Consider the following 21,485-nt stretch of genomic DNA (forward strand, 5'->3'; position numbering starts at 1 on the left):
CGTTATAAAATTCAGTTTTAAGTAATTTCACTCATCAAGACTTGACAAATCTGAAGAGTACTTCATTTAATTTCCTTTATGAAAATGTTTTGCATTCAAAGGAAAAGCCCAAGGGACCCTTAGCCCCCATAAAATCTGTGCTGTTGCCTTTGCCTTGGGTACTATGACTTCCCAACAGCAAGTTGGCTCGAAGTGCAGTGCCCTCCAGCAAACGTGTAAGGCAGGATGACTCAGAAAGTCTATTCTTTTACTAATCACCAGTTAAACAACTGTGAGGTATTTAGATCTTATTGATTGCTTTAGGAGCAAGAAACCACTTAAGTGAATTTTTAAAATACACTGAAAACTAAGTTGTATGTCATTTTTGGGTATGTGTAGTCCTTTTCCCAGAGATCACTTCCAGCCTGCAACATGGCTTATGAAAACATCTTCACGTTTATACTCCATGCCCTACTGCGTGGTCATTTATATAATAGCAGAGTTATGAGCTTGTACAAACAGGGTATTTGTGGCTGAGACCTGTTTAATTATGGACATGCGAATTGGCAGAGAAACGTTAGAAGATCGCCCATGTGAACTCTCTCATGTGACAAGAAGGAGCAGCACAAACATCTCTCCCTCAGAGACAAGGTGCTGAGTCACTGGAGAGTGATACACTGCGAGAAAAATCCTGAAAAAACTGTGAGCTGTCAAACAGAGGATGAAAGTGCATGTACTATAAGCTCAGCTTCCACAAAGAGCAACATCTTACCTGCACCCAAAAACTATATACAATCTGCAGGTGGCCAAATGACCACCAGCACTGAGGTATCCCCAAGGACCTTGAATGAGGCCATGGAACTGAACAGAGAGAGATGGCAGGAGCAGAAGGCCAAACACGGGCAATGCTATTTCATATATACTTACAGGAAATACATCTTTCAGATAAATCAAAGCAGATTAACCAAAGACACACATTACACTCCAAAAACTGGACAGCAACTAGGAAATGGATATTTTGTTTGCATTCACATTACAGTTACAGAGATGAATTCAAGGATAGGTATTATAATGTTCAGCAAGGTGAAATGACAAAAAAACATAGGCTATCTTAAGATAACTTTAAGACCTGCTTCCCAGGAGAAAACACACCCTAGAAACCTGAATTTCTTCAGAAAGCAATCATGGAAGGTCAGAGCATCCTTGATACAAATTTAACTTAAATAAAAATAAAACTTTTAAATATATATTTTTATGGTATCTACCCTTTTGTATTCTACAAACTCCTTGAAGGTCTCAAGGCTACTGTATTCTATGTGATGGGAGGTGACAGCTGCTCATCATAAGAATAGGAGACCGCTGATTCCTTAATTAGGAACATAATCCTAAAACTGTTCAAGTAAGTTGTGGCAAATCAGAGAGAGAATGGGTTGTGTTGAAAGGAACCTGTAAAGACCATCAGGCCCAATCCCCTGCCCCTGAACATCCTTCACCAGATCAGGTTTTTCAAAGTTCCACCAAACCTGACCTTGAACACTTTAAATGATGGGGCATCTGCAACTTAATATCTTAAATAATATCTTAATATAATATTACAACTCAATGTCTTTAAGATCTTCATCAATAGCATCGACAGAGGGATTGAGTGCACTCTCAGCAAGTTGGCAGATGACACCAAGCTGAGTGGTACTGTTGACACACCTGGAGGACAGGATGTCATGCAGAGGGACCTAGACAGGCTGGGGAAGTGGGTCTATGGGAGGTTTAACAAGATCAAAAACAAAGTGCTGCAGCTGGGTCTGGAAAACCCCCGATATCAGCACAGGTTGGGGATGAACAGATAGAGAGCAGCAGTGCTGACAAGGACTTGTGGGTGGTGGTTGACAAGAAGCTGGGATATGGTTCAGAAGTGTGTGCTCAAAGCTCAGAAAGCCAAACCTATCCTGGGCTGCATCCAAAGCAGTGTGGCCAGCAGGGCAAAGGAAGGGATTCTGCCCCTCTGCTCTGCTCTGGTGAAACCCCACCTGGAGCACTGCATCCAGCTCTGGGGTTCTCAGCACAGGAAGGACCTCTTGGAGTGAGTCCAAAGGAGGGACATCAAGTTGATCAGAGGGACAGAGCATCTCTCCTGAGAGGAAAGGCTGAGAGTATTGTGATTATTCGTGAATATTCAACCTGGAAAAGAGAAGGTTTCAGGGTAACCTAACTGTGGCCTTCCAGTACTTGAAGGGAACTTACAGGAAAGATCCTACAAGACTATTTACAAGAACATGTAGTGACAGGACAGGGAGGAATGGGCTCAAAATGAAAGAAGCTTAGATTTGATACTAGGAAAAAAATATTTACTGTAAGAGTGGTGAGACAATGGAACAGGTTGCCCCATGGGAGTTAATCAATGCCAAGTTTGATGAGGCTCTGAGCAACCTGGTCTAGTTGAAGGTGTCCCTGCCCACAGTAGGAGGGTTAGAAGATGATCTTCAAGGTTTTATTCCAGCCCAATTAATTCTATTATCATATGATTATATGAACTTCTCTAGACAAATTGTTCCACCATACCACTCCCACAGTAAACAATTTCTTCCAATGTAAAGCTATCCTCCCTCTTTAAAAACGTTTCTCCTTGTACTAACTCTACAGGCCCCACTAAAAACTCTCTCCCCATCTTTCTTGTAAGTGCCTTTAAGTACTGCTGGACCACAATAAGATCACCCCAGAGGTTTTTCTCCAGACTGAACAACCCTATTTCTCTCAAGTCTTTCCTCATAGGAGAGGTGTTCCACTGCCCTGAAAATTTTCCTGACCCTCTTCATAACCTGCTTTAATATGTCTCAGTCTTTCATTGGGGACCTTAGAACAGGATGCTGTGCTCCAGGTGGGGTTGTATGAGAGTAGAATAGAGAAGAATAACCTCTCTTGACCTATTGGACACAGTGTTTTTGATGCAGCCCCAGCTACAACTGTCTTTCTGGGCTGCAAGCCCACATTGCCAGGTCATAATAAATTTTTCATGCATCAGTACCCCAGAGTCCTTCTCCACTAGGCTGCCCTCAATCCTTGGAGCCCCCAGTCTGTACCGATATCAGGGACAGCTCTGACCCAGGTGCAGGAACTTGCTCCTGGCCTTGGACTTCGTGAGCTTCACATGGGCCCAAAGAAAGCAATTCCAAACACAGACCAGGAGTGCTGCTAAAACATAATTCTAAGAGAAAGATAAGAAAAAATTTGCTGTTTTCTAGGTATAAACTTGCAGAAGGCCCAACTACAAGTTGCAAATGGAGGAAAAAAAATATGGAGGAAAAAAAATTTAAAGGAGGTTGCAAAGGGACTAAGGTCAGATGCTTCTTAACAGTGCATCAAGTCCAAAGAACATAACAGCAATGACTCTGGAGACAAGTCCTAGGGACCTGTGACACTACAAGGAGAAATAACATCCATGCAGTCACAGGTGACCATGTTTCAGGAACACTCATTTGTGCCAAGTCAAAATATAAACTCTCCTCCCTGTGCATGACACAGAGTGTAGACCATACATAAGAACATGCAGAGTATGCCTAGAGATCTGGATCCAGCCTAATCTGAGTCACAACTGGAAAAAGACAAAAAGCTTAATTTCATGATGTCTCCTGAGCTTTATATCTTTCAACTGCATCAGGAAATAAGTGTTTTACTGGTATTTCAAATAGAACCCAGGGTGTAGCTTAAGGATTTAAGTGTATGGGAAATAAATCTGGCCATATCAAATGACTGAATATTTCATACTGATGTTGATTCATTCCTGTTTTGCAAGCACCAAATAAAAACATCTGAATTGGCAGGATTTTCTTGTGTTTGCTCACTTCCTAATCCCCCTGCTTCTCCTGCAGACTTCATTAAATATTCTGGGCAGCAATGGAAATGTTATAATAAAGAATTCCTGAACCTAGCCATTATTTTTGTATTGTTCCCTATTTTCAATAACATTCAGCTAAACAGCAATAGCAATATAGACTATATAGAAGAGTATAGTCATCTTACAGCTCAACTGCAGTGCTATGTAAGGAAATGAGAAAGTCAAACCCTCAGTTTCTAGATACCTGTAAATGTGCAATTACTCAAAGACTGCCCCCAGAAACAATAATCCCCTCTGCCTGACAAATTAAAAATTTGGTGCACTACAGTTCTCCACCTGATAAAGGACCTTTTCATGGAAATAACATTAAAAATCAGCACAAACCATATTTTAACTGCCAAGTTCTTCTATATAGGCAATATTCCATTTTGATTCACATCAGACTTAGGCCATTGTGTTGTTGCCTGATTATCCTCTTCTGGAAACAAAGAATTCTGACAGCATGTCATCACTACTGAACTTAAAAGGATTTTATATGATGAGGAAAAATAGCCTCGTTATGCTACTCTGCTCAATTAAGTCAGAAAGCATAAAACCATTATGTAGTGGCATACAAAAAAAATTGACTCTATTTTGTAAATTTCAGGCCAATAATGTTTAAAAAAACTAATGTATTTCAGAGTCCTCCTCCAGTCTTCACTATCCAAACACTACTCTTTATTCATAACAGATAGACAACTGGCACATCATTTCTGCAGCACATATCTCTCTTCCAGATAAAATAACTATCCAGGACAAGAGCCTAAGGAAAAGATTTTTTAAATCTCTTCTGACAGCTTTCTGACAGGTTTTCTCCGCATTTCCTGGCATAACCCTTCCCAGAAATACTTCCCAGCAAGCAGGTTTTCCACACTGTCCATTTCTATCAGCTGTCTGGCCACAAAAGGGGAAGACTACACCTATCTACAAACACGAGCTTCACCTCTATGAATAGCGCAGCCTTTGTGCTGCCCTAGAAGCTGCTAGGGTTGCTGCACAGGGTGGTTTCCAGGAATCAAGGAGTGCCACATTGGCACTCTAACCCAAGCTGCCAGTGGAGCTATGGGCAATAGATACTGTTAACTCCTCCTCCTCGTCCTTTCCCATAACCGGGGGAAGGTGAAATAGGAAGCTCTTGATAATGCATCTGGGGCTATTAGCATAGAACAAGCAAACCGGAAAATCAGGGAACTGAACAAGGATTACCACAGATGGATCATGAGAAACATGTCTGTAGAGTAACAGTTCATTTTCTATCCATGTTTAGTACAACTCTGACATTGCCACTGTTCTTCCAAGTCATACTTTTCTAGTCAAAACTGTAGTGATGATTCCTTCCAAAGGATGTTTATTTGGGAAACTTCTGTTAGCAACAAGGCTTTCATTTGGAGTTAGGGATGGAGCTTTTCAAACAACATCACTATTTATGCTTTCAAGCATTTTTTCAGGTCTTCTATACTGTGTACCTCTTCCATTACAGATTGTGCTCACACTACAAAGTGTGATAAAATATTTTTTTATAATTTCTTCAGAAAAATTGTCAGCATATCCTTCAAAGAATAAACAAACGAGGAGTGCAATTCACTGTCCGATTTTCTACCTTGTAATGCAAATGTCCTGCATTTTTAATTTTAAATTCTGTCTCCTGCTCAGGAGGCTGAAGTATATAATTCTGAGAGCTTTGGAAATAGGCAAAACCCAGTTGATGATGCATCTGTGCTTTGGAGACCACAAAAAAGGTCTACATGAGATTTTTGTCTGTCATAGGGTCCATCAGCTTAGGGCTGATGCTGATGTCTTGAAAATAAGGATCTCCTCTTAGACCACAGACCCATCAATATTGTTCTGCAAGTTAATTAACTTCTAGACTTCAACGCTTTGTTAAATTTCTCTGCAACAAACCATCAGCTCATGAACAGAATATGCACCTTCACATGCAAAGACCAGTACATGTTTAATACAACTGTTAAAGCTTTGCATCTCTAAGAACTAATTCTTAGAAGTATAACAGACTTACAACTTCTCTCTCTGCAGATGAAAATGCAGAAATACAATAAATGTTTGCTAAGTGATCTCAAACTATTTTCAGAACAATTTAATTATTTTTCTATTCCTCTGAAAATTTTCAAATCATATTTGAAAAAGCTACATAAGCATTTTAACAGCCATAGAGTCTCTCATTAAATAAAATTTAGCCATTTAAATCCCATCCAGTTGATTAATCTTATTAGATCAGATAAACTTGCAGTGAACCTGGGATTCTTCAGGGTCTGTTCCAGTGGGCTGTTTTCAGTTTAAACAGCTGTGTTGTTACAATTTCCTTTTACATGTGACTTGAGGGTACCCATTTGCTTCACAATTAAGAGCATAGCACCTACAAATGTTCAGCTAAGCAGATTGTTAATTGCTATGTTTGCTTTATGCGTTCTTGTATAAATAGAAAATTTTCCTCCTGAAAATGAATGGTTCGAAGGTTCAAACGTTATCTTCCTAACTTTTCCCAGGTTACTCAGATTTTAACTTTTCCCTCTACACTCTCTCTGGGGATATTAATGATAAAGGTTTGCATACTCCACATTATCTCTTCTAGTCTCTGCTTCAACGAAAGCTCTTGCCTTTGTGGAAATCAGTGATGAATGTTTTCTTCAGAGGCAGCTGGCAAAAACTGAATTTCTTTTAGAGCAAAGCCATCAGTAACAAAAAAAGAAATCTTATGTTTGTAACAAACTGAAATAGAGTGAAAAATGTTATAAAATACACCTTACTAGGAATATTTCCAATACTTAAGGTTACCATTTGGTTTTATTAGTTCTTATGTTCGTCTGACTTTCTTCACTGGCAAGTTACTTTTGCTTTCAGCTCTCCTAATATTTCTATCCACTTCATCTGAATCCTCAAATTCCCTGAAGATTGTCTTTAGATAAAATTAGAAGAATAACTTCTTAATAAATGAGAGCATTCCTCTGTAAACACACAATACAATGTCAGCACTTCTGTCATCTGATTTCTGAGTGGAATTTAATATATAAGCTATGAATAGCTTATGACCTGTCCCATAATGTGGGATTCATCTAAATGTAGATGCAGCTGAGCCAGTCCCTCATTATAGTCTGAATAGATGAATGAGAACTTTCAGGGTTCACTTCACTTCATGCCAAAGTAGACATATAGCTTGCATTCCAAGCTATCTTTGTGCATTTTTATCCATGCATAACTTGGAGAAATTGCTGATTTTTCTCCATTATATTTTGTGAAGAATCTTAGGCTGATTAGCTCAGATGCCTATGTCCATCACAATCAAACTCTCATGCTAATCAGGATTGCCAGAGACTACTTATTTTCTCTGAAACATGCCTGAACTTTTATTCAAGTTTCCCCTTAGTCATGCTGTTCTCAAGTGAAAGCTATTGAAAAGTGGCCAAAAAATGGCCAAAATACTAGACTTCCTTCTAGCCTTTTGGGAAGTAGTCCAGACATGCTGCCAAACACATTTGTTCCTCTGGAATTGTGTGAGGGTCAAGAGGGTCAATTTCCTATGACTCAATTTATGACCCTGGTGTCTCATTCAAAGGAAATGCTAATTTACTGACAACATGAGAGAGAACATCCAGTTCAGGTATTCTGTTATGGACCACTTGCTTGACCTGGGTTTAGCCACAGAACATAAATGATTCTCCACTGACACTGTGTAGGATTGTCAGTGAAGTCTATGAAGATAAAGCACCATCAACATCATGAAGAGACATATTTATGAAGATAATTTTTTGTTTAAACACTTTTTTGCTCTCACACATTCACATACTGAAGCCCCTGTCAGAAGCTCTGTTTAAAGTCTAACACAATGTGTGGGTTCCCTTCTTCTTGGGACTGATAACGGTCAGCAGCTGATGTGTTCCCAAAACTTTAGTCAGCTTTGGAGAGAATTTCTGGAACGATGCAAAACTACTCAGCTAGTCTATACATTTGGAGGTTGCTGCTAACCATCCCTGGCATATGAGCTAAACATAGCAGCGTTCAATAATGTGCTGTTCACAAAGAAAATGGGAACACGGAGGATGACGCTGCATGTCAGCACACATGATGAGAAGGCAGAGGTCACTTTGCAAGGCATAAACTGTGAGCAGCAAGGCAGGTGACAGCAGCTCTGATGACAGCATCCTCACACTCAGGACTGACATATCTGCCAAAGGTGGACTTGGCAGATGGCCACACATCACAGGAAGCAGTATTTTGCATGGGAACAGACTTCAGAGCGCTGTTAAAAAGGGTTCAAGTCTCACTCCTGAAAACTAGGCTCACTTTACCAGTGCTCTTACCAAATTATATGCTACTAAAATAATGTTCAGGAATAACATGGTTTTGATATAAGTCTGTTTTTACTTTCTTACTTCCAAATTAATATGAGCATGACTTATCCACCCCTCCCTCAAAATAATTATAGTAGCAAAGCAGTCTGTGTAAGAAGAAAGAAACTGGAAATTTATAGAGTAACACAGGATTAACAATTATTAACATTCATCATTAAAATTCCATTTCAGTTATATAATTAAACAATTAGCCAAACAATCTGAGGACTCTGAACCATGGAAAATCCTGAGAAAAAAAATACAAGAAATTCTAATAGATATCTTTTAAAAATCCAGCTAGTGTATTGTATTAACTACAAACAGTGATCACAAGGCACAATTGGTTAAAAGATCTCAACCCTAAAGCACACAAAAAGCCTAAAGTTGTATCCATTTCATGATGGGTTATCAGTAGCTTGGTTAAACCCAGCATATTTTAAAACCTTGCAGCATACGAACACACTTTTTAAATTTAAAGAAGTTTACTTGTCACAGTAGTTCGTTGACATATTGTTCCTGTACATTTCAAGACTTGTAGCTTGTAGTTTTTTGGGTTTTTTATTTTAATTAAGATTTCTGCATGTCAATTAGAATTGGTTCAGAATGGAAAATTCCACCCCCTCTGTGTCTGGCAAAGTAGGTAAGCATACATGTTCTTAAGAGGGTTTTTTGTAAATTGAGTATATGTAAATAAGGAAAAGAGCATTCAAAAGTAATTGAAAAGGGGCATAATTCTATAAAGTCAAAATTAACATAAAACCAATGTAGACCCTTTTTTTTTTTTTAAAGATTAATTACCTCAGCCTGAAACAGGAAAATTGGAACACTGATGAAATATGTCAGTAAAATAATTAAAATACTAAGAAGGAATGGGATTTCTATAATCATACATAGCATGACTAAAAAACAAAAAAAAGGGAGAAATCTATCCTAGTTTAAACCTAAGACATAAGGAATAACACATCTTAACCTGAAAAAAGTACCCTGGATTGTTTGCTACTGAATAGCTCATACAGCAGCTAAGAGTGTTCTCATTCTTACTTTATTATCCCCAACAGAATTTTCTTCTTTAGGATCTGTAAATTTTTAGTATTTCTCAGGAAGTGTGTTGGAGATGGGATGTAGTATCCCATTGCTCTGAAACTTTCCTTCTCTGAGAGTTGCAGTGAATTGTAAGCTCTGCACGTCCTAAATTACTGTGGGAAATTCACAAGTCCTGGGACTGAATATGGCCTGAAACTTTACTGCATGTCACTCGGCATCATATAATTTTTTTCCTTCTACATTTCTTCTGACTAACACTCAGGTAGGCTTCAACTTGCAGCCTATCAGCGTGTCTGAAAGAGCTATTTGGCCCTCAGTAAGGGAGAGGATACTCCAGCTTTAATGGAGTACATAAAATTCTGCTTTGAGCCCTCTTGACTCTTCCAGGGAATCCGTGGCTCGGTGTAACTGCTGGGAGTGTACTTACTGCATTGAAGTTGGGGAAGAGATTCACTGCTGCGGCAGTGTCCAGAGGAAACGGCAGGAACGGCTTGATATCCAGCGATGGCTGCAAGGGTGGCGCAGGAGGACGCACAAGGGCTGGAAGAGCAGGGCTCTGGCATGTACCACCTACACGTACAAAGAGACAGAAGGCTTTCAGCAAGTGCAGGGGGGGAGGATAAAAGCCAACACACACGCACGCACGCATACACAGCAGCAATAAAAAGACAGTGTTGGATCAAACAAATACATTTTGACTTGTCTTAAAATTACTGCATTACTGAAAATAAACCACAGCTAACTCGATGACTGAGTTGGTTATAGTTCTTTGCCAGCTATTGCTTCAGGTTTCAGTCTATTGTGATTACAATTACCTTATAAACCATTTATTCCATGGACAATCTGGAACTACAGTTCAGCATATGTCTAACTTCCCTTGAAAGCTTCAGCTAGTCTCATTCTCTTATAATTTCAGCGTTTCATCCCTACCCTGTTGCTCAACCCTACAAAGGCAGATTGCTTAAAACAATAAAGAACAACTTGCTATTCAGCTCAGCAAAGTCATGTTATTTGAGGACTTCTGATGTTTTTAATTAAATGCTCACTCATGGAGCCAACAGCTTCCATTTCAACCTGAACCTCACAAACAAAACCTACCTTGCTGCCTCAACAGCTGATCAATACAAACCTAAAAATAATAGTTTCAGGAGCCACTGGGATTCTGTTTTTGGGAAGGTACTGACGAACACTTTTTGCTCTTTGCAAGGGGTGGAGCTGATTTAGACTCTGTGCAGCAGAAAGCTCCTCCCAGCTAACCATCAGCTCTGTGGGAACGTAATGCAAATGAAGAAATCCCGTTGCATACCAATAAGGCACTACCTGTTTGCAGCAGACCCTATTTTGCTTATTTGTTTGCCCCTGCCCACAGCCAGCTACAAGCTGGAAGGATCCAAGTTCATTCTCTGCTTTCAGTGTCTCCTATATTGGTTGCACTCCAAAACATCAATTCCCTGTTAATTAAAGACTATTTGGATCCTAGGAAACTGTTAAAATATGCCAGTGTTCTTCTAATCTGAGAGGCAGGCAACAGACTGTAAAAACCTGCTGGTAAGAGTCCAAGAAACATTGAAAAAAAATGAAAGGGGAGTTTTACCCTACTCACTGAACAGAGACACAGGCAGACAGATCAACAGAGGGAGATATCTGAAAACTGTTTCTTTTTTTTCCTCTCATACATACAGACATTTCATTAGACTAGTTGCATACATCCTTTAAGAGCACAAGTATAAAGTAGTCAGAATGATATATGAAACTGCTCCATATTTGGCCAGCAAATCTGCTAACAAGGTTTGTCTTGTTACCCCATCTAGTTGAGGGCTAAAAACACAGGACTTAATTAGCCAGTTGTAAAAGATAATCCAAGTTTTGCTTCTAGGTACAAATCAGCTGGAGCCAAATTTTGAAGACTGTATTTTTTGCCAACTTTCCACTCCTCTGTGAAGTGTTTCACTAAGAATCACTAGTAAATTAAAGGTAGTGGATTAGGGGCCACTGCAATCTTGTGATAGTTTTTGTACCCAAGAATAACCGACATTTTTGAGGCAGTTTCTACATCATACCTCAAATGTTAAATGTATAAGAAAGTCTTTGAATGCAGCAGCTGAGGATATAGGCAACAGAAAACCAGAGCCCAAGCAGCATAGAATTATCAAGTGTTTGATTGCCATTGCTTTGGCAATTGCTACATTCCCATGACATTATCACAAAAACACTGTAAAAAAAAAAAAATCTAACAGGTCAGAATGATGACAAGGTAGTGTTGAACATGCCAATCATGCTACCTTGGAATAGGAAAGATCCATAAAGGTACTTTTCAAAATGCTGGAAATACTTAGCTTTACTTCCATAAAACTTTCACGCATCATGAAAAAAAGAAGTCACTCCTACTAAAAAAAAATACAGACTGCACCTGAGATGGTACAGAATCACACAGGAATTTCAAGGTGAGCATTTGCCTGGCAATAACAAATAATTTGAGGTTAATCAAACAATCTGTAACTCACAAATACAAATGTAAACTGGACTGAGAAATGCCACCTGTGCTTGGGGACACATTGTTGAGTGTATTATCTCAGTGCTATGGAGAAGAGCTTCACAGGTTCGGATTACCTTAAGAGAAAGCATTGCTGTCCCAAACTCATCTATGATACCAAGCCACAGAGAATGAAATATTTCTATTTTGTGATCCTTTCCCGTGGCATGACTCGGCACTCACGCACCTGCTGCTGCCAGCCAGTGCGATGCAAAGCCATCTGGGGACGAGAACAAGCTTTAAATGGAAAAATCCAGCCAGCTCTGCAGGACCTTGGCTGGGACTCAGAGCCTCTGGAACAGAGTTTAAAATCTACCACAGTCCTGGCTACAGTGGCACAGAAAAATAGTATGTTCAGGAGCACAGCTGCTCTCTGTTTTTTCAATAGTGTCAGACATGTCCCTAAATGATGGGGCATGTGAGAAGCATCATGAAATCTGAGCCTTTGCTTGAAAAAAATTCTCGAATGTTTATGGCTGCAAAAATTAACTTCTCTTTCCATTTAACATGCATAGAGTTGTAGTCTAGAATCTGCAACAGAAAAACTGAAGCAATGGCAACCATTTTTGTGACTCAGCTTTGCTTGGACAACCTTTGAGAATGCCAGTGTTAACTATTTCACACCTAAACCATTAGGAGAGGGATAGAGAGGGAAAGAAGCCCACTGGGAAGAGTTCTTTAAGAGTGCATACAGATAAATTCCAAGTGTTATGGAATGTTGGATTACAATGAAGAACCATAAAATTCGCTTATGATGGTTTTGGTATTGTGTAGGATAAGTTTCTCCACAAAGACTTCCATAGCATTCCCTGAGCAAATGCAGCACTGCTATCAATGCACAGTGAGGGTGAAGGTTCAATGTCAGCCTTTTTACAAGCTTTCTACCAGCAAGGTTTGGATAACATTGACCAATAAAACTAGGATAAAATCCCACAACACTGATAGGTTTTGTTCACATCCTGTGCTTGATGCTCAGTATTATTACCTGAAGTTCACATATATACCTTGTCTTTATGAGGAGCATGCTACAATTATTTAAAATGGCAGGATAAAATGTATTTTCTAATTCCAGTCTTACAAGTTAGTGATGTTAGAGTCTCTTGTCTTTCTGAAGAGGAGGAGTCTCAGATTCTAAATGGGAGATGAATGTCCAGACATTTGAGAAATTCACATCAATGTTGTTACCTTAATTTTCTTTGTAGGGAGACCAAGAATAATACAACTTAAAAGCTTAATTGGCTCAGCATTTTGACCAAGTTTGAAGTAATAATTTGCTTCTTCAATTTTCAGACAATTTAAATCACACAGGCAAGATAATCTCTTGGACAGAGGCACTGGTTATTCATCCAAAGTAAGTGTGAGCATATAAATTCGGGGAAAAGCTTGCAATAAACCTTCTCCCCTTCCTATATCACATGGAAACTGTTTTTGAGAACTCCTCCAATGTCAAACAGTGTATTTCTGCACAGGGATCCAGTTCTATGTCTCCAGCTGGGACCAGACATTTTGCCCTACCACTGGGTAATCTGGTTTGCAATACGCCCCCATGTTCTGGGCACAGACAGCCCACGTGCTACAAAGCCACATGTGCCACATGAGGGTCATGCTCTTGGTGACACAGCCCAGTCAAGTGGGTTCTCTTTCTGAAACTACTGGTGACATGAACTTCATCAGCACAAGACCTTTCTTGCCCAAATCAAGGGATTATGACAGAAACAGCTGAAGAGATGATTCCTGCCCATTGTGCCTCAAACTGTCCATTCCATAAGGAATTGGCACATTTTGTTTTGATAATGAATAGGAACAAATACTGGCATCAGACCTTTCCCCTGCTTACCCTCTACTCCATTTTGACATTAGAGAACGTGTTTCACTACAGAACTGAAAATAGATTTTAAAATGAGAATCATTCAAAAAAAAAAAAAAAAGGAATAAAGGAATCATGTGTCATTAAAAAACTAAAGTTTTAATCTTAATTTTTTTTTTTTGTGACAATTCTTTTTATAAAGTTAACACATTCTGGAGGAAATTTTGCTTTCAATGAAATAGCATTGATTGAAAAGAAGGTTTCCAATGTAAATTTTTGTGCCCAGTTCACTCAAAACTTTCCTTGGATTGGTGTTAGGTACAGACTAGTACAGACTATAAAGAGCTGTAAGCACTCACCCTAAAATCTGGATTAAAAGAAACATAAAGACTGAATATGCACAAAGGAAACCAAACAAAGTAGCTCTAGAGTAAACAGACATCATAAAGCAGGGTGATTTTCAATACAGGATAATAAATAGCAAGTTTTCTTAATGTTTTTCAAGCAGGCAAAGATACACATTCTTCAGGTTACCTAACAAACAGCTCAACAATTTCACAACCACCTATTGTTATATTTTGGGACTTGGCTATAGAGAGAGTTATGTTACCTCTTTCTCTGTACAGTCTTTCCTCATGCACACCCTCATTCCCAATCCTTCAAGTTTAAACTTAACTGCAGATTTAGTTTCCAGAAAACGAATCACAAGATGCATTATCAAATAGTCTCTCCTAAGGAAGAATCTAGCTCAGCTTTTGCAGACACAAAAATGTAGATAATTTTTTGCAATGCATTTGAAACTTGGAGGTATGTAAACTGGGCAGAAACTCTAAACTAATACCCCATTAATCTAAATCTTTTGCAGTTCTTCCATCACTAACTAGTATCACCATAAACACTGAGTGAAAAAGCAAATCTCTGCAGAATTTTATTTTCATTCTTTCATTACTTTGCAATTTTTTCCTTCTGTCCATGTGCATGGCTATTTTGAGTACAACAAAGACTGATGTACCCTTTCTCTTCCTTCCTAGACTCTGAGTTGGTTTTCATGAAGGATCATGAAGTGGTTTCTCTAAGATATAGATGTTTCCATGTTTTACAACCTATCTCACACTACTCTTCATATTTCTATGATAACTTGTCCCGAGGTCAAAAAAATACATGCATTTGCCTTGGCAAAAACTCAGAGAACCTTTCAGCTTGTATGACTCAGTGGAGAAGCCTGGAAAGTACCACACAATTCCAACTGAAAAGCTGACTTCTAGGAGGCTTTAAAAGAACTTCAAAAGCTATCATTAATATATTTCATATAGGATCCTAATATCTAACAGTACACATGCACTAAGCATTAATATACACCCTAGAGAGCTGGAGCCATAACAGGAATTTTCATAGAAAATTTTCAGGAAAACTGACTCAGGCGATCTTAAAGTATAAAAGGGAAAGGATATGTGGGGAGCTCATGGTCTAGTTTATAAATGTTAATAAGCTTACATTAGGATAACTCAATATTAGCTAGAATTTTTAATTTATTATTAATTAAGTTTGCCAGTGGGCCAAAGAAAAGGAGGTTTTTTTTCATATTTTCATATTTTTTCATTTTTTTCATATTTTCATATTTTCATATTTGGAGGTTTTTTTATCATAAAGGCAATAAAGACTTAGGCATTTAAGAACAGCAGACTATCCATGGTGAATAATGCTATTTCATGATCTAAAACATCAGGTATCACATTTATATTTTCAGGGAATCTGATAAAATAGGAAATTTTAAGACATCCAAAAACAAAAGAATAAACTTCTCTGGGATCTAACAGAGAAAATATGACATGAATTGTAGATGTGGCTTCTAGGAATTAGTTTAATATAATTTGTCATGGACCACAGTCACTAGGGTACTCCTTTTTATCACTGTATGGTAATCTTCATTCTTACAACAGATACTTTTCTCAAACACTGTTGAATGGTCCCTTTAAAGGTAAATTCAGTTCCATAATAAGTAATAAAAGTGATCTAACCTGGCAGGGAAAAATGAGCCTCATTTAATCACCAAACTACTTGTTTGTAGTTATTGTAATAAAGTGGCTAAAATATGAACTCAGCATACAGAAAGTTAGCTAACATGCCACCTATATCTTTTATGTTCATCAAGAGATAAACTTTTGATTTTTTGATTTTTATAAAGTACATGTTATTACATATGAACTGAAAGGAAATTAGGTGTAATCACATGAATGGAGAATTTATTGCTCAGAAAATATATTTTCTGACCATTTATAGTCTTAGAACTCAGCTTCTTGAAAGGGTTTTTCATCGTTTTGAATGGTTTGATTATTTTTTAAAATTTATTTCTTTTAGAAGGAGAAATGAGAATTCTAAAGTGCTTTTGACTTATATATTGTTCAAAAATTTTTTGGAGTGTGGTTTCATTATTTAATAATCTCAAAAAAACTTTTTAAAAATACGAGAGCAACATTTAAACATAGCACTTTTACATATAATCACTCTTAGGTCCAGAAAAGAAAGAAAAAAAACAACTGTATTAAATATTTGAAGCCCACTTGAAAAGAAGAGCCTTCAAAATGGGACTCCAACCACACCAGCCTCGATCCTGCTGGCTCTCCTGAGACAGCTTGAGGATCACGTACACGATGTGGCCATACAAGCTTTCCTTTCACAGGTTTTGCTGTTAGTAATGCTAGCAGTGGTTAGTCACTTTGAAGAGAGTGAATGCAATACTGTCTCAGCTGTGGAGATCTGTGAGTAATTGATTTTTCAGTTCACTAGCCAAACCAAAAAAATAGAGACAATTAGGGGAGAAAAAAATCCCACCACTCTGTCAGCTGAAACTCTTCTTTCACCTAAAATGAAACTCTATAGTTCCTACTTAGATACTTAATTGCTTTTATTATTTAAATATTGGTAAATTTCAAACATCCAGACCCAAACAATTCAAAATGAGTCATTACAAAAATATTTTCTTCCCTTCCTTTATTTTTCCAGATTGGCACAAATCAGTACCCACTGTTTATTTATAGAGAGCATTTTTCAGCACATACACTGTTCACCTGGAAAGTTTGAATCAACTCTGGTCATTTGCTGCTATTCAAAGTATTATTTTTTCTAGAGAAAATATTTATTCTCTGGTTCCTACAAAGTGAGCTAGTTTAGAAAAAGAATTCTTTTTATTATTATTATTATTACTTTTAGAAGCCTGCAGCTATGCATCATATAGTGTTTTTTCAAGTATTTTCTTTCATGCATACTAACATTTTGAAAAACATAAGATCATATGTCCCAATAATTTTGATTGGAAAATGTACTCTTCTAGGTGTACAGAGAAGTAAATTTCTCTTTTCATTATCCAGAAACCTGTGAAACTACTATTATGATGCTGGACTGGGAAAATGCAGAGACAAATTTGCATGCGTACTCTGATACCCATTTTCTCCTGTCATGATTTCCTTTAACTTTGCTAAACAAGCTCAGGTTTCTGCTCCCATTTTGCTACCCTTTTTCCTCCTGTTCCTTTATCCTCTGCATTACAGGAAGGTGGGCCCACCTTATAGACAATGAAGCTCAGTCTGACTGAATGGCATTGCAGTGCTGAGCACTGTGCAGATCTTGCCCAACTCAGGCCACAATGCTAATTAATGTCAGAGCCCTCGTTAACCCCACAAAGTATCACCTCTTTTGCCCCATATCTAAAATATGCTATTGAACCCAGGAAATACTCTACTGAATAAAATACTGGTGTGGGGCTTTTTGTTTTTTTTTTACATAACAGTTAACGAAAAACCATGATCTGAACTTCAGTATTTAACACTGTCAAGCAAGGAATTCGTCTAACTTAGTATGGGCCACATCTTATATGGATTTTAAATTGCACAAGGGCAGAGACTTAGCTTTTTATTTTAGCAACATGACCTACCTTATTGAGCTCTTCAGAGTCCTTTGGGCTTTTATTGCAGTTGGTCAGACAAATTTGGATTTCTTTTTTTTTCCTATTGGAAACTATTGGATCACTGAAAGTTAAATGGTCCAAAATGAATGTTCCACTTTCTGTAAAGTTCTGCCTGTTTCTAGTATAAGGAAACAACTAGAAATTTTCCAATTTGGTCAGCATGCTTATTGCCAGCTGCCCATACCAAGTACCAACCATGTCAACTACCAGAGAATCAGAAAGCCCAAGACTGAAAGTCATGGCTTTGGAGAAGACAAACTAGAATGCCCATGAACCTCAGCTCTCCTTCCTCTTGAGAATGCGGGAGCTTTTAATTTCTATTTGCCTTGCAAAAAAAAAAAACCCAAGTATTAAATATCCAGCAGCCTTACTTTTTTCTCTATGCAATTCCAAAGTTAATTCTCTGGACTCTTCTACTGGCAAGAGATTAACCCAATATTTCAGCTAGGAACCTAGGACAGACAGCAAAAGTCTTCTCAAAGCTCACAGAGGGATCTGTAGCAAAGATCTGACCTCTAAGTCTCCAGATTTAGTGCTCTGAGCACTGTAATATCCTCTCCTGGTTGTAGGCCAATAGCAAACTGAACGTGCTTTCACTTAGATTTGAATGATCTCACAGCAATGTCAAAACTTGTTCTTCCTTCAGTGCCATAAATGCTAGAGGGGAGTTCACCAATGAGTCTACATCTGCACTAATGATTCTATTTTCTTTTGGCAAACTATGTATCCCCAGCTCTATTTTACAGTTTCCTCCAACACTGCTCATGTTTTATAATACTTTGTACTTTCTTTGGTAAGAAAGCAAATCCAAGGAAGAGAAACACCTGTCTTGCAGAGAGTGAGCTAGAAATGTACAGAGACATTTCTACCACCATGCAGTAATGTCAGGGCAGAAAAGATAGCTGAGAAGGGACCTCATCAATGTGTTGGAAGGGAGGGCATCAATAGGATGAAGCTGGGCTCTGCTCAGTGGTGCCAAGTAATAGGACAAGAGGCAAAGGGCGGAAGCTGATGCACAGAAAGTTCCAGAACATGACAAAGAACTTCTTTACTATGTGGGTGACTGAGCACTGGAACAGATTTTTCAGAAATTGTGAAGTCTCCCTCACCAGAGATACTCAAGAAGCATCTGGATGCAGCCCTGTGCCATGTGCTCTAGGATGACTACGCTTGAGTAGGGTCATCCTAGACCAGATGACGCACTCTGTTCCCTTCTAACCTGACTCATTCTGTGAGTCTGTATTAAAAACAGGTTTCCCTTTTAGTTTCATGATGATCTTGGCTAGTTATTCCCACATAAAGCAGCTAGTCTAGTGTGAGCCTGCAGCAGGAAGATTTACTTGCAGAGTCAAGCAAAGGTGGCAAGCATGGGTGTTTTCATAGGAGCACTACAACCCAATGAAGTTAGAGGAAGGGCACAGAATTGTGTGCAGAAATTGTGCATTTCCCCAAAACTGCACGCATAGTGCTTCTCAACACCTTTCAGCCTATTTTGTGACAGCGTTGAACTGACTGCACCATTATTTACTGACATATTGTGGATTGTCTCCTAACCAGTGGGTCAGTATATGGTTTGTAGCCTCTACTGAAAAGATACTAGATCTTATCAGATCATGTCCAGCAAAAATGTGGTTACAAACTAACTGGATCTAAACATTGAAACACAAGGAAGAAACTGTTGAAGGTCATTAAGATGCATACCAAACCATGCTCCCCTGAGGTCACATTCTCCTGGTAGATCCTAACCACAAAGATTCAAAAAACCTCCACAATAAATAAATAAGCTAAGAAAAAAATACAAGTATCAGCCAAGTATTATAAAAATCACATTAATTTTAAAGCTTTACACTTTTTGACATTTAAAAAAGTCTTTGACCCAGCATATTCTGCAGTTGGATTTTTCTGATGGTTTTATAAAGGTCATGTTTATGGTATAATGAGCGCAAATTTCCAAGGGTTGTTAATCAGAACACTGTATTGCAAACAGATTTTCAAGGAATTTTTCATTTTTATGAATACATTGAATATGATGAATATATTATCAGCTTTAAAAGTGCTATTTTTCAAAAGCATGCTTTTGAAATGATGAATATGTAACTAATGCCATGAAATGGACACACTCCACGAGTAAACTCTATGAAGATAGTTCTGTGCAGTAATGCATCTTCTATTTAGCACTAATAATTCCATTTAGCATTAATAATTCACTGGAAAATGTTTTTACACATTTGTAACTGCATAGCACAAAGTAAGTGGAACTTAATGACAAGTTACTGCATATTTCCAGGGTACCATTTCACTGTCAACCCCCTGTTGCTTTACTGAATAACAGGTAGATCAACTGCAGAAAGTGATGAAGTTAGGAGGAGAATGGGAGAATCCAAGCCAAAAGACCAAAGTCAAAGCTCGCTGCACACAGGGAGTGGAAGGGAAGGAAGGAGAGAGGTACATTGAGAAAAAAAGTGACAGAAAGTCCATAGTTTTGCAGCTGCACTTGGCTGCTGGTCTTACAGGTAGCACACAATTGACATGAAAATACCTCTATCAACCTATGCCAGCATCACATAGCCTGGACCATGATTCCCTCCTCAATAAACCTCACAGAGTTGCCTGCCTATGTGTATGCATGTGACAAAAACACATACTTACTTATATAAAATCACATTTTTTATTTTTCTTTCCGCGCATAACAGCACAAATGCTTGCACAATACATCAGGAACTACCACAGTCTCAAAAGTTTTGATTTACAAAGCCCCCTCCCAACACATACATGTTTAAAGCAATTAGGTTTATGATATTTCACAGGTAGGCAAAAGAATAAGTGGAAAAATTAGAATGGAACCAAAAGCACAGGATTTACTTACGGATAGTGACGCCTGCCACAGTAGATAGAAGTATGTTTTACAGAACATAAAGAACTTTTCAGTTCATGGTGGTTTGAAAGATACTTGTTAAGAAAAATTATAGATCATATCATTTTCCCAGTATGTATGTATTCCTAAATTAAAAACACTTCAAGTTATTTGGCTCAGGAACTTTTTCCAACAATGAAATATCTTAACTCCCACTCTGAATGAAATACCAGAAGTTCTTAAAGAAAATTAAACCAAAACAATAAACATAAATATCTTTCTTTCTCAGGATGCAAAGCCAGAAAAAGAGCCTATTAGATCACATGGCCCAATTGTCTCTAAACTCCAACCCATTACTTTTCATAAAACTTCTACTATACTTTATTGAAATGAAACAAGTTCAGTCCTCTGGAGATACAGCTGCTCCTGCAAAAAGCAAGAGCCTGAGGCTCTGTGACCGAGAGTTTCTGGAAAAAGAGATTGATGCAAAACTGAAGTTTTCCAAGCAGGCAACCCATGCTTTGTATTGAAAAGCAAAGAAAAAGCAGACACTGCTTGGCAGCTTGTTGTCCCTACAGAGACAGGGGAAGAGAGGGATAAAATATTTAGTCCACTGTTATGTTTGAATCTTTCTAGGACAGAATTTTATGCCATCTCAAATACACATACACTGTGTCAGCCATGACTACACTCTGGATTTTCATCAGCAGGCAATTGAAAAAAAAAAAAAAAAAAAAAAAAAGTCAGTTGCTGTCCCGGGGAGAGAAAAATATCCCCATCTTCTGCTAAGTACCCGAGAACTTGAAGATTAGATTAGAGGCACTCCCCTTAGCATTAAGCAACAGAGATCAGTTTACATCTTAATGGAGCTGTGCCATCAGATGTTGCTTTCTTGCCCCACTGCCAAAAAGTTCAGGTTCAAGTTGAGCACTCACACAAGACCAAAGCATGACCACTAACAACACAGCAGCCTTCCAGCATGAAGAGATGAGGAATTCACCAGGAATTTGCAGATCACTCCTGACTTGCTAGGAAACTTTTTGTTGTCCTGATAAACCGGTCAGCCATTCTTCATCTGTCTGAAAAAAGC

General features: G+C 38.3%; 1 protein-coding gene across 5 annotated transcripts in view; it reads right to left on the reverse strand.

Moving 5' to 3' along the window:
• ZNF385D (zinc finger protein 385D) overlaps positions 1–21,485 on the reverse strand; it is a 408,449-nt gene that overhangs the window by 122,679 nt on the left and 264,285 nt on the right. For all 5 annotated transcript variants that reach the window (XM_088164075.1, XM_088164082.1, XM_088164070.1 and 2 more), the window contains one exon: positions 9,665–9,807. In XM_088164075.1, coding sequence (XP_088020201.1) covers positions 9,665–9,807 — 143 coding nt within the window. The remainder of the gene's footprint in view (positions 1–9,664; positions 9,808–21,485) is intronic.

This window comes from Sturnus vulgaris, chromosome 1, assembly GCF_052056855.1.
Source record: "Sturnus vulgaris isolate bStuVul1 chromosome 1, bStuVul1.hap1, whole genome shotgun sequence".
NCBI classification, from domain to species: domain Eukaryota; kingdom Metazoa; phylum Chordata; class Aves; order Passeriformes; family Sturnidae; genus Sturnus; species Sturnus vulgaris.